This window comes from Nomascus leucogenys, chromosome 22a (genome assembly GCF_006542625.1).
Source record: "Nomascus leucogenys isolate Asia chromosome 22a, Asia_NLE_v1, whole genome shotgun sequence".
Lineage (NCBI taxonomy): Eukaryota > Metazoa > Chordata > Mammalia > Primates > Hylobatidae > Nomascus > Nomascus leucogenys.
Window position 1 is genome coordinate 113,538,333 of NC_044402.1, and position 14,738 is coordinate 113,553,070.

The 14,738-nt window shown below is 34.7% G+C and overlaps 1 protein-coding gene across 5 annotated transcripts in view; it reads right to left on the reverse strand.

Annotated features, from left to right (window-relative positions):
- The window catches only part of IKZF2 (IKAROS family zinc finger 2), a 154,229-nt gene that overhangs the window by 41,692 nt on the left and 97,799 nt on the right, over positions 1-14,738 (reverse strand). For all 5 annotated transcript variants that reach the window (XM_030803546.1, XM_030803544.1, XM_030803545.1 and 2 more), the window contains one exon: positions 8,549-8,716. In XM_030803546.1, coding sequence (XP_030659406.1) covers positions 8,549-8,716 — 168 coding nt within the window. The remainder of the gene's footprint in view (positions 1-8,548; positions 8,717-14,738) is intronic.

Consider the following 14,738-nt stretch of genomic DNA (forward strand, 5'->3'; position numbering starts at 1 on the left):
ATACTATGTTAAAAGTTTACATAAAGCAAAGTAGATGATTTGTATAGTAAATCTCAAGATTACTGAATAGCAAGAGTTTCAAGTATAGACTAATACCTTTTATTTTCCTATAATTTTATGTAATGTATCTCTGGGACATGTTTTTAAAAGTCCAGTTCACTTTCTCAGTGGGCTACTAACTTGACTGTAATCTTTTTTTTGGTGGGGGGATGGACTCTCGCTCTGTTGCCCAGGCTGGAGTGCAGTGGGGCGATCTCGGCTCACTGCAACCTCCACCTCCCGGGTTCAAGCAATTCTCCTGCCTCAGCCTCTGAAGTAGCTGGGACTACAGGCGTGTGCTATCACACCCAGATAATTTTTTGTATTTTTAGTAGAAACAGGGTTTCACCATGTTAGCCAGGATGGTCTTGATCTCTTGACCTCATGATCCGCCCGGCTTGGCCTCCCAAAGTGTTAGGATTACAGGTGTGAGCCACCGCGCCCAGCCACAATTGACTGTAATCTTTAGCTAATCTTTGTTCATAAAACATTTCAATTATTTGTCTCCCCTTTCCCTCTTCTCCTTCTCCTTCTTAAAATGTCATTTACATTTCACATAAAAAAGTTACTATTTTTTTCTTTCTTAGACACTTCAAGGCTATCAGATGTAGGATATCAGACAGTAGTAGACAAGAAATATTGGCACTATGAAGACTTAATATAAACCTTAAGATGTTAATTCGGCTTCATGCAAACTTATTTTAAAATAAACTAGGGCAAAATACTAAAAAAAAAAAAAAAAAAAAAAAAAAAGGAAGTAATTTGGAGGGAGTGGAGACTACTCTTTAAGGTGTGGTAGTAGTGACTGATTAGCAAAATCCAGGGAGAAAAGATAACACATTGTCGTTTGCATCGTATAATAGCAGCACCACCAGATTTAAAGAGCAAATTAAGTGACTTGACAACGTCCCATAGCTAATTTGCAGCAAGGCCACCCTAAAACCCACATGTCTTGATCTCCTGACTTCTGGACAGTACATTTTTTTTTTGTCAATCATCAGGAGTTACTTCAGTACAGTTAAAGCTTTATAGAATAAACATACGAGCTGTGTCATTTATCCCTTAGCAGGGTGGTGATAAGCACAAATTGTGGAGTTTGCTGCCTTAGTTTAAATCCAGGGTCTGCCTGTGTGACTTCTTTACTGCCTCAGTGTACAATAGGAATAACCAAAGCGAGAGTTTCTCATAATGAACCTGCCTCTTCATTCTCTTTGTAAAACATACTAATGGATAACCAAAAACACTGAATTCTTGGAGTTCATAGGTTCTTCTTTGGTATGTCCGAGTATACTTCTAGCAGTTGAGCTGTATGTATAGTCACTGAGAGTCAGGTATGACTGTAGCAAAACCTATTTATGCTGTTTACCTGCTATAATTATTTCCAACGAAATAATTACAAAAAGAATACTGTTTCTATGAAACCAAATTTTACCACTTTGAAAAGATTCAATAAAGATAAGCTGATAAAATATTTCTAAAGAAATGAATGTGGGCAAAAATAATCATAAAAATTAGTGAAAAAATCTTTAAAAATGAATAGAAGTCTGATTGCTTCACAGGATCTTTAAGTTCTTAAAGACACTGAAAATGTAACTAAAGATGATGTGTTATGGGTATGGTTTAGGCCAGAAAAATTACATGCTATTCAACAACCAGATTTCTCACTGAAAGAAAAGAGCTTGGCCTTAAATAAAAAGATAAATAATAAAATATATATTATATTTATATTTTTTAAAGTAAAACCTTTTCAAAAATGCATTTTCCATGTTACTAGACTTACTGCTATTAATCTACAATCTCTTTTTGCTTATGTTAGATAAAAAGGTTTTTTATTAAAGAAACCATGGAAAATGCTTAGTATAGTGTCTACTGTCTAGGGAAAGCCCAAGAAATTCCAGCTAAATAACCCACCAGGCCTATGCAATAAAAACCAAGACCCTACTTGGTGTCCTCTAGAGGACAAGAAGAGTTCCCAAGCAGAAAAATACCACCTTGTACAGGGATCATGCAAGGTAAATGAAACACACACACACACACATACACGCACCCCTAGTATTTACTTAATACATATTGTATTCCAGATATTTTTCAAAGTATTTTTCATTTCTTAAACTGTAACATCTATCATAGTAACGTATTCACGCACATCAACGCTGGGCTTATTGTTACCAACCTACTAAATGAAAATCAAGGTGAGAAATTTTTAAGTCTACAATATAGGAAGCAGAAATGTGGTATTAATATCCGATATGATAAATAACAATACAATAAAACAATGGACAGTTATTATTACTCAGAGGAAAAAGGGAGGCAAATACTTTCTACCAATAATAATATTCATAAAAACAGAGATTAAATTTAAAATCATTATATTCCCCTTAATACTCTATATCAGCAGTTCCCAACCTTTTCAACACCAGGGACCAGTTTCATGGAAGATAATTTTTCCACAAATGACAGGTGGTGGGGGAATGATTTCAGAATGAAACTATTCCACCTCAGATCATCAGGCATTAGATTCTCATAAGGAGCACACAAAGTAGGTCCCTTGCATACGCAGTTCACAATAGGGTGCATGCCTATGAGAATCTAATGCTGCCACTGATCTGACAGGAGGAGGACCTTGGGCAGTAATGCTTGCTCACCACTGCTCACCTCCTGCTTTGCGGCTCAATTTGTAAGAGGCCACCCACTGACTGGTACTGGTCTGCAGCCAGGAGGTTGAGGACCCCTGCTCTATACTAGTAATTTTAAGCACTAGTTCTTAAATTTTAGTTAATCTGTGGCACATTATCTGTTTGGCTGCCATAGCCATTTTCCACACTTCTTTGCTCTGCTCCTGCAAAAGCTAATTTTTATTGGCTTTAATCAATAGGCTCCCTTCTCCTCTGGCTTCTGGTTAAGTTTAGTCAATGTGAGGCACCAGTAAGAGACTGAAGGGTGGAAAGAGTGAGGTCAGGGTGTTTATTCCCCAAGTCACAGGTTAGCAAAGGCTACATTCTTCTATTGAAGGTCAGTGCTCAAGACCCTTTCCTATTTCTCTTAATTACAGTGACCTCTAGATCCCCATTCTCTTTCAGGCTAGAGCTAGTAAATGGCTTCCTACTATTGTAAACCCAACCATCTTTTTGTAGACTACGCTTATTCCTAACCATTCTTTTGTGAATATTTGTCTTTCATACATGTCCCCAAATTTTCCCCACTTGAGTGTCTTACTGTTTTCTTGTCAGGATCCTGACTGATAAAGAGTTACTGATATCAGAAATGGCCCAAAGCTCCAGTCAAAATGGAATTCAAGGATAGCAGGATAGCCTCCTTACTAGGGAGTTAATGGGACAGTAGTGATCCAAGGCATGTGCTGGCAAGATGATTATTCATATTGTCACTGGTGGTAGCATGGAAGTATGTATGACGCAGGGTAAAGCTTTGGGATCTGTGGCATTACTTGCTAAAGCAGCAATGGTAGTGTGTAAAGATTATAGCATGATATGGCTGATGGCCAAAGGTGAAAGACAAACTGAGTGCCTTGAATACTCAAGTCAGAATACAGGCAAAATACAAGAAAGTTTATGTCAGCTTTAAAAGGGTCCCTTATCCACTTAAGCCTCAGGGCAAATAAGGCTGAAGACCAACTCCAGAATCTGATTTGAAGGGTTATAGCATTGCAATGCTAAATACAATGGACAATACTAAGACCATTAGTTTTTGGTAGTGGAGCAATGATGAGAAAGCAGAGAAACATGGGATGGTAGTATCTTCTCCCTCCCCCTCAACAACTTCATTGAGGTATAATTAATATACATAAAACTGTAGTAAAAAAACAAGAAAAATAAAAAATATTATTTCAACATGTAGCACTAGCCATATTTAGGTGTTTAGTAACCACATGAGGCTAGTGGCTACCATATTGGACAGCATAGCCCTACAACTATCACCTCTCCCAAGACAGCAAACTAAAAGAAATAATAATTCTATGGATGAATAACAGACATTAGTGAAACCATCAGAAAACTGAAAGATGTTAGGGGTGATAATTCATACTATACACCCATTTAAACTGTTTATTAGGCTAATGCATAGCATTGATGCAGACTTAATCATTTCATAATGCTAACTGTAGATGCAGTTTTAGCTGTACAATCTTTACTGGAGCATATTAATATAGTCACCAACACTAGGTATGAAGCAATGAACTTGATTTCTGTTTAAGGTAATTTGTATAACAAAGATAATCAGAAGCAGTTTTTTCCCTTCACACTACAGGAGCAACATACTTTTACTCTCTTACCTTAAGGCTAGGTCAACTCTACTCCCTTTGTCATAACATAGTCTGGAGAAATCTTGCCCATCTTGACATCAAGCTGGAATATTATATTCATGACATTACACGGATTGAACTTGGGAGGAGGATATAGTAAATACCTGAGATGCCTCAGTAAGAGATATATGCTATAGAATAGGAGATAAACTCCAACAAAGTTCAGGGACTTTAAGCATTGGTAAAATTTTATAGGCCACTGATCTGGGCATGCTGAAATAGATCCTCCATCGTAAGTGAGAAATTGCTGCACCCTGCACCTTCCTTCATGAAAATGAAGCACAAAATATGGTGTCCTCTCTAGATTTTAGAAGCAACATAGACCATATTTGGGTATACTTCTGTGGTGCATATACTAGGTAACCCACAGGCTGTCGATTTTGAGAGCAGCCTGGGGCAAGAAAAGGATCTACATCATATCCTGCCATGATGAAAGCTCTCTCTACTTTTGACTCTAAGATTCAGCAGATGCAATGATTTTTGGAAATGTCTGTGGCAAATGGAGATGCTGTATGACATCTCTGCCAATGGAAGCCTCAGTGTGTAGGTCCCTTGTGGTTTTATAGTAAAGACATGCAATTTTCTAACAATAACTAATCTCCATTTGAAAAGCCGCTCCTTACTTGCTAATGAACTTTGGTTAAGACTGTGTATCAGGCCACAGGACTCTGAATGACAATGTAGCCCAAACCGTGCATCATGAACTAGGTGTTATCTAATTCAACATATCAAAAATGTACACAACAGCATTTCCTTGGTATATTTTCCTTCCCTGCAGCCTTCTTATGCTAGTTGAGGAAGCCCAAGTATACTGTATGAGCAAGTAGCTCAGAGGTCCCTGCTACTACTGCTTCTCAGTCTTTTTGCTTCAACCCGTATGTACGGCCTCATGGGGTATTCTCAGTGACTAGCTGATGAGGATGAAACTGTGGATCTGGTTTGTAAATAGAGTGTCTGGAATTCAATACCAGCTGTGACTATGGTGTTAACAGGTCCACTTAAGGGAGAGGGCCCTGAAATACAGTGGCTATCCCTCCAGCAGCCAGAATTTCATTCAGCTAGTACATTTAACTGTACACTTTGCATGGAAGAAGAGATAGTTGAGGTAATGATATATGGCATGGCCATATGGTCAAGGACTTCAAAGAACAAAAGTGGACGACTGGTGACAGAAGGTCTAGGGGAGAGTTATGAGGATGTATCCTTCAGAATTGGTACAAAATGTAATGATATGGTATTCTATGTAAATTCTCTCTAGAGGGCATTCACTGTAGTGAAGGCTCTTAGTAATCTGGAGCGGGTAATCTCATGAATCTCAGACTCTTTACCAGGCTTACCTGGTACTTTCTCAATGGGCCAATGTACAAAGTGACAATGGGAGTAGGGACACAGAAACTGAACAGATTCAATTACATGGACTTCCTCTTCTCTATGACTGATTTAACTACCACCACTGCTGAACTCACAATTTTCCAATGCTGAGACCCTGATATGGCACCATTCCTGAGGGAGATCAACCAAGCAAGTAGTGGCAGGCAGGTTACATTTGACTCTTTCCAACATGGAGGAGGCGGAAATATATCCTAATAGGATGTGCCTTCCCTTTCTCTTCAATATTTTTGCAAGCTCCCTCAAGTATGGATTTAACAGAATGCCTTACCAATTACCCTGGTATTCCTTGCTACACTGCCTTCAACCAGGAAACTCCTTTTTATGGCAAGACAAATACAATTGGCGCAAATCTAGAGAATGCATGGGTCATACCCCATGTATCACCACCCAGAATCAGCTGGCTACATGGAGTGGTGAAATGGCCTACCAAAGGAGTGGTTCATGTACGGTTGCCAGCTGGGAGGAGTTTGGGTGTGTTCCACAGGATATTATATATGGCCAACATCATCTCCTCCATAGCCAGAAGGCATGAGTCTGAGAACAAAGAGGTTAAGGTAGAGGTGGCCACTCTAATAACATCAAATAACCCATTTAAAGGCTTTTTACTCTGTGTCCTGAAACCTTCAGATTGGTGGTTTTGGAGATCTCTCAGTTCCCAAAAGAAGAATGTTTTCTCCAGGTTTCAGAGATCTGGTCCTGTTGTATTGGAAGCTGAGAACACTCACCACCTATTTTGGGCATGTCAAGCTGCTAAACAAACAGCGACTGGCTTATAATTTTTCCAGACTACCAGAATGATTTGGAGCTGTTGCTGTACAATGAGGACAAGAAGAACTATGCTTGGATCTCAGGGGATTTACTGGGGCATCTCTTTAGAAATACTAATCTAATAATTTTGGTTATTGAAAAATTATAGTAATATAAGAAAGGCAGGACCACTGAAGACTCAGAACCTATAAAATTTTAGTCACCTATCAGATAAAGAATCTTATTTAGCCGATGTGCTAAACAGAGTAAGAGTAAGGGGAAGATGTATTTGAGTGGAAGAAGATCACTATAATGATCAATTTTGAGCTTTCTGGCAAATTAGAGAAGCAAAAACTGTAGCAACTCTGTTTTATGTTCTATCTATTATGAAGAACATTAGGGATGGCTAGTATTTTAGATTCCAATTGGAAGCATGATTGAATTGGTATCAGCTCTTGGTGATGCAGTAGCTGGATGCCCCCTCTCCAATAGTGACTCCATTAAACTCTCTTGAATTACCCAATTTGAATATATCTATTTATATATCTGCAAAAATCGTAACTTGATATACTAAATTGCAAAATGAGCACGATGGCAGTTAGAAGGACCATGTCTTTATTTATGAAGACAGAAAACAATATGTACACACAAAACCATGATATTAAAAACAACATGATTTCCATAAAAATAAGATGGATGTTTAAAGTTATTTATTACATGAAGTTGAGGCAAAACTATATGTTCACGAAGATCTATTTGTTATATAATCTTTGGACAACTCAGTAATAATTTAACTCTGGCTAGAGTATATGACAAGCTAAAGGAAATGCCTATCATGTCCTAAAAGTATTTTTCAATAAAGAACTTTTCGTAATAAAACACTGCTTTAAGATATAATTTTGATAGCACAATTTTAAAATAAAACATAAAATGTTGTAGTTGGAAGTAAGTGAATTCCTTTAACTCAGGGAGGAAAGAAAAATATATAGCTAAAATATTTTGTTTTCGTGTTTGCTTTAATTTTTTTGTAACTGCCCCGAATTTAAGAGTCAATGTTTAAAATAGTTTTACACAATTCACATGCATGTTTAAAAACCTAGTACAGCCTTAAGGATAAAAAGGAAAAATGTAAAGAGAGATAATACAGTAAGCATTATCTCACAACCTCAGCACTCTCCAATACGATTTGTCAATGTAGATTAAAATATCACTTCCATCATATCTTCATATTAAAATTAAAATGTAGTATGTCATTATGAACAGAAGAAACAAATAAAACTGGCTTGAGAGTATTCTATATTAATTTTCCACCTTTAACTTCTTGGTTATGAAAATTTATGCTAAAAGTCAAATGAGATTCATTTGGATTTCTGATCATTCTTTTCTCTTTTATGTGTTATATTCTGGCATTTCTTAAAAACATTAAATTTATTTTTTCTTTTATTCCCAAGAACTTGTCATATTCTACTTTTTTTTAATGATTTATGAAACACAGAAAAGTTTCAGAGTACCCAGTGACTACAGTTTGAGAGCTAAAGATACAAGGAGAGTTAAAATTAGAATATAAAATACAAGAAAAGCCAATTTTCTGAGTATATTTTCAAGTTTAAAAGAAACAATTTTATTTTCCACAGAGATCCCAGCCTCAGCACTGTATCAGTCAAAAAAAATCAGTTTTCATTTCCTCTATAGTAACTCGAAACATAACTGATATTATACTGGATCTTCACTTATCTTGGATTAACCATAATGACTACATTCTTAATTATAAAATTTTAAAATCATAGAAAATATGTAACAGCTGCTTTCTTATTCTAATATATTGAAGTAAGATACTCTTCAGTTGATAGTACTCCTTTCTGCCAAGCCGTAAAGTCTAAAAATGAAAGATACATGCATCCTGCAAGATTTATCAATTATTTAATGTACACCAATAACAATATTGTCTCGGTCATTACTGACTACATAACAAAGCCATGTTACTATCATTCAATAGTACTCTTCTAAATTTTCCTGTTTTACTTTTCTTCTCAAGGAGTTGGTGACACTTACCAGAGTGGGTCCTGAGGTGTCCTGTGAGGGCGTCCCTTCTTCTACAGGCGTAGCTACAGAAAGGACATTTGAACGGCTTCTCTCCAGAGTGTAACTTTATGTGTCTCAGAAGGTTGCCCTTCTGAGTGAAAGAAGCTCCACACTGGTTACAGTGGAAGGGGCGTTCACCTGCAGTAAGGAGAAGAAATGGGAAGGATCAACTAGGGTATGTGCAAGTGACTAATTTGCCATCCACTGTTAACCAAAGCCAGTTCTCTATGCTAAAAATGTTCATCTCCCTCATAAGTCTTTTAAACATTTATCTTCCTAGAATTTGCTTTGCTAATACAGTTACCAAAGTCTCAAGTTTTACATCAAATGATCTTTTCCCTTCTATGTATAAATGTGACAAAAGTCCTATCATTGACTCAGAAGAATAACAATAATAGCATTTATCATTGGTTGAACAATGAGGTGCTGTCACTTTACTGCCTTACACACAATTGTATGCTTTCCATAGAATATTTCAATCCTTTCTTACAATGATAATAATTAGGTCATATTAATTTTAATTAACAAATGAAGAAATTAAAGTCCATAGATCTAAGTATTTTATTACACAGAGCTAGAAAGTAGTCAAGGTGAGAAATGAACCTGGTCAGTTTGGCTACAAAATCTTGTTCTCTTTATTTTACCATGCTATCTCTTTAAAATTGGCAGAAAATTTGAGCTGAAAGAGACCTTCAGTCTAATTCCCTCATTTAGCTGATATGGAAAGGGGCAACTAAAAGGTACAGCAAATGAACCAGTTTACAAAGCTCATTAGTACAATATTTTCAAATACAGGCCAGGTTTCTTGATTCTCCTGGTCACTAACAGTAAAACCTTTAGCAAAATTTCCAAATAAAATTATTCATCCAGACATGTCCTGTGTATCTTTTTTGTGAAAATTATTATTTGAAAGGAATCTTTTCTCCCCGTTTTTGTATTACTGATATTGCTATGAAGTTTTTAAGCCTCAATTATAAGTTTGGTCTGTTGTCATCAACTGACTCACCAATATTATCAAATATAAAAACATGTACGCAATGAAGCAGTACAACTGGCAAGTAGGATCAAATTGATAGCCTTATCAAACCATAAAGAAAATGCTATTATTTTAAATTCACCTATCACTAAAGATATACATAAAATAAAATAAAAATTCAAATATAAGTAAATAGTAAAAATGTATCATACTAAAGCTCTAAGTTTAGAATAAAAAGAACATTACAAAACAATTCCCTTTTGGTTGAACTGGACCATTTCTATACCTGCAGTTAGATGATGATTGTAATTTTAATAGTTTTTCAAAAACCTTACATTGAAATGTCATGTTTCATATATCTTTAACTGAAACACACATAATAGTGAAGAATAAAAACTCAAGGTTTTTTGGCCCTTTGACATAATGCAAACTCATTGATTATTTTATTAAAGAAAGCTAAGTGGTATAAATACGATAAACCATGGTCACTTTCTGGCAGCAGCTACTGCAAATTCTATCATATAGATTTGTTATAAAACCTAGATAAATTTAAAAATTGATAGATCAGGTATATCTCAAATTCTGTAGTATTTAGTGTTTTGGGAACTTAATGAGGTACATACCAAAAAGGTGTAATCTGTGTGTGTGGTGGGGGTTAAGGTTTTTTCTTAAGAAATCTGGAGCTCTTATGAGCTACATGTACAAGAGGTCCTATATTGATAATGTTGGATTGAAAAAAATCCGTAATGTTAAAGTTCCCTTAAGTGGTATCTTCTTTAGTTTGATTAACCTGGTAAGATCTATATCTCCTCACATAAAGTCTTCCAACATAAGGTTTTAAAATAAATTGAATTCTGGCAGATCTTTTTTATTTTTACACACAACATACAACTTGATTATTTGATTCTCTTTCCTAATGGAATCACAGGCTGCAACTTTTTAAATCAAGAATTTTCCACTCCGAACCCCTGCCATAGTAATGAAAGATGGAGGCACTTCTTTCACAAATTAAATTTTTAAAGAAAAAAGAAAATAGCAAATATATACTTTTCACTCCAAAAATTTGATTTTACTTTTAAAATCTGTCTATGTAAGGTTTCCCAAGCAAGTAACAAATTCGTTCACAATAACTTTACAGGAGTTAAATTACTAAGTGTGGTGAACAATTTGAAATCATGTCTGCCTTTAGATAATACTCCTATAGCACGCTGACTCCGATTTCCTTTAAACCTCCTACAATGTTTGAGTTGAAATATTTCAAAATCCCTAATTTAGAGTAGTTCATTCTTTAAAAATAATGCTAGTCTAAAAATGAAACAATATCTTTTTTAAAAAGACTTTTAAAATTCACCTAACTGAGTTTTATGAGATTAATGACAGGGTAATTTAGTTTTTACATTTACAAAATACTCTAGATATCTTCAAATCTTTTTAATAAGAAATTACTTCTGAATTTATACGATCATCCCCAAATGGGGTAGAAGAAACAAAAGGTGGTCTAGGTATATCTGGAAATATTGTCCTGTTGCTGAGTGTGAAAGTCATACTATGGAAGCCTTTGATAAGTTCTCATGGACATGGGAAGTAAAGAAGAAGAGGCATGATGAAGGTAACTAGTTTTCTTCCTTTTTTTGGTAAGAGAAAAGGGGCATTGAAAATAAAACATTTTAATTTCAGTAAGATAAGGCTTTGGGAGATATTGATTTGAATTATGAATAAGTCTTGATAGATGCTTTTTACATTTGGATACTAATTTTATTGCTTTCCTCATTTTATTTCCTAACTCCTGTTGATGTCTTGATTATATGAAAAGATAATTATCATTTCAAGAGTCCACTTGTTCTATTGTGTTCCAAACTAAAGTTAGTTGGAATCATACTGAAACCCTCAAAGACAATACTGTTAGAAACAAGGATTAAAACAGAGGGTAATTTATGAGATTTCTAGAAGTATACACAGTTATATTCCAGGAATAATCCATATATAGAAGTAATATTCATATCTATCTAATAACAAATAAAAAGTGAATTGACTCAATTTTTGATAAAGTTATTTCTATAAAACATTAGCAACCCTTTTATTCAATGTCGTGGGGTACTTCCTGGCCTAGGCATTACAGAATAAATGTAAAATTATCTGATAATTAAGTAAAAGGTTCAGCTAACCATCTTTTCTCTATGCAAATGGTACATATGCAAAAACTCCATACTGTCTATGAAACTTTAAAACAACATATCTCAATTATTTCTTGTAAATAATTTGTTCTTTAAATGGACTGCATCAATGGGCCCTTTTTGAGTCAGTTTAGACTTTGTCTGAAAAAAATATTAATCATGCTCTTCATATGTATATCAAGGCAAATTTTAAGAAAGCCTCACAAATGTACTAACTACATTAATGGAGCAATCCAAGCTGAAAACATTAAGTAGTTTGTTATAACCGTAATGACTAATCTTTCCCCTGGTAGGCACAACAATCTAGACTAATAAAACTGGATCGAGGAAAACAATTAAGATATGGTCATGTGTCCTTCATGTCCATATCTCAATCTTGTTGTTCTGTTTTTATTTTTAAATCCAATAGAACAATCTACTGGTCCATTTTTATTTATTGACTGGGTGAGATTATATATTATTTTTATTATGGAATATCTTATATTTCAATATTTTATGTACCTTCATAAACACCTATTTCTAGATCTGCGTTTAAATATTCAATTAAAATGCAAATATATATGCATCAACTTGCTTTGGTGAATCAAAGACAGAGGGTGCTCCTATGTTGGGTGGAACAACCTACAAATATGCAGAATCTCAAGCATCTGCTGGGTGCCTTTGAGCAAGACGATGGCCGCACAAAGCTGCAATGAACAAAATATGGTGCTGAAAACTGAGTTACAAGATGGGAGTAGATTAAGGAGAGGCAAAATTAGGGAAATTCTATATGGATAATGTCCAATCGATATATGTTCATGCATGAATTGATTTACTATCCCTATTTGTTTACTCTTCTCTCTATATTCCCAGTGAAGAGTGCCTGGAGTATCCGATGACAATATTACCTGATTACTTACTAAAGTAGCAATACCAAATAAATAAAATGCAGCCATTAATAAGACACTGCAATTGGTACTTCAGTAGAGTATGACAGAGAAAGAAGAAGAGTGGATTTGATCTGATGCTCCATGATATTGTAATGAATTGGATGGTTGTGCATCTTTTTTCACTATCAATTTTATATTAGAGGCTGGGCATGGTGGCTCACGCCTGTAATCCCAGCACTTTGAGAGGCTGAGGTGGGTGGATCACCTGAGGTCAGGAGTTTGAGACCAACATGGCAAAACCCTGTCTCTACTAAAAATACAGAAATTAGTTGGGCCTGGTGGTGGGCACATGTAATCCCAGCTACTTTGGAGGCTCAGGCAGGAGGATCGCTTGAACCCAGGAGGTGGAGGGTGCAGTGATCCAAGATTGCACCACTACACTCCAGCCTGGGCGACAGAGGGAGACTCCAACTCAAAAAAAAATTATATTAGATATTCTATGAACTAAAAACACTAAAAAATATGCTTCTCAAAGGCATTATAAGGTTTTAAGACAGTACCTTTAATATGAAAGATAAACAACTGATAAGAGTGGGAAGTTCTAAAATGCAGACTAGTTCATGGTATTAAGGAGAAAACATTTGGCTAATGACTAGATTCTGACTACGTTTTTCTCAATCTAGTTTAAATTAAAGAAATGCAAATAGACTTTCTAGTCTCAAAATGGTGCTAAAGTGGTGTTGAAAATGGCAGGACACACTCAGATGTATAAACTGGATCATAAGAAATATGTTTAAGTGTCTAGTTTAAAGATATCATATCCACAATTTCAAAGTTGACAAAGCATGACAGGTATCACAGCTTCTCCGTAAATGGTTATTAACTTTAAGGAAAATCTAGATCTGAAGAAAGTGTAATAATTTGCACAATGCTCCAATAAACACTGATTGAACAAAAAAGATAGTGTTGCAAGTGGACTTTAACATACTCCTTGCTGTTATTAGTTGAGTGAGTCTCATATTCCTAGGATTTGTGGAAATCTGTATAACTGTTTATAAACTTTATTATGCCAATTAGATTATTTTCAAAAATAAAATAATTCAACTCTACCACACTAGTAAATAACAAAAGGACCATAGAGTAGGTATATAATTATTATTGTATTTACAAATTAACAATCCTCATGAATATTATTGTAGCTACAGTGAATCACTAATTAACCTAAATTTTCTAAAAACTGTACTCTGGTTCCTTGAATTTTCTTAATTCAGAACATAAAAGATCAATTAAAAATCTTCTAAATACTGCTTTTAGTTTATTTTTTAGCTTAAAATTTAACATTGCATGCAATTCAAATGAAAAACCATTAGACTGACTTTTGTTTGTATTTTACTAGATAGGAGAAGTTACACATTTGAATGAGTATTATCTTCCTTAATATAATCACTCTTACATAATGAATATATTATAACTTTGTAGAAGTTGTTTTCAGAACTGTCGTTAGAATTAGTTCATGAGCATAGATGAAAAGTAGATTATTTTATAGTCTTTTCCCTTTTCTTTTTATCAAATAGATACGAAGCTTGATCTTTCAACCTTTTCTAAGACACTTTGAAAATTTAAAGAAAAAAATTACACTAGTAATATAAATATTTTTAAAACATTGTGCTGTTTAAAAAGGAGATAAAAAACCAAAAAGCAAAATGTAATTGACTGTATGATTGGAATAAGTACATATGTTCTAAAGCTGATGATTTTGATTATGATAACACTGATTTTAATGTATAACTTCTCACTGTAATTTTTAAAATAGCCTTAGTTTACAGTCATACCTTATAATAAATTCTTGGTATACTGATATACCAAGCAATAGTGTGTCTGAACAAAACCAGTATGGGCATCAGAAAACCCTGGTTCTAGCTTCAGCAATGCCTTTACCTACATAAGGGATAATGGACAAATCACTTGACTGTTTCTTCATGTGTATTATGAAAGGTTCAGATTAAAAAAGACTTTGACCTACCTTGTATCTTTAATGTTTTAAGCATGTAGTTATTAAACTATTTAGAAATAAAACTTTTAAATAAACTTATTGTGATTTATATTTCTTCCAAAAGAGTATATTTTAAAACTCTGAGAAT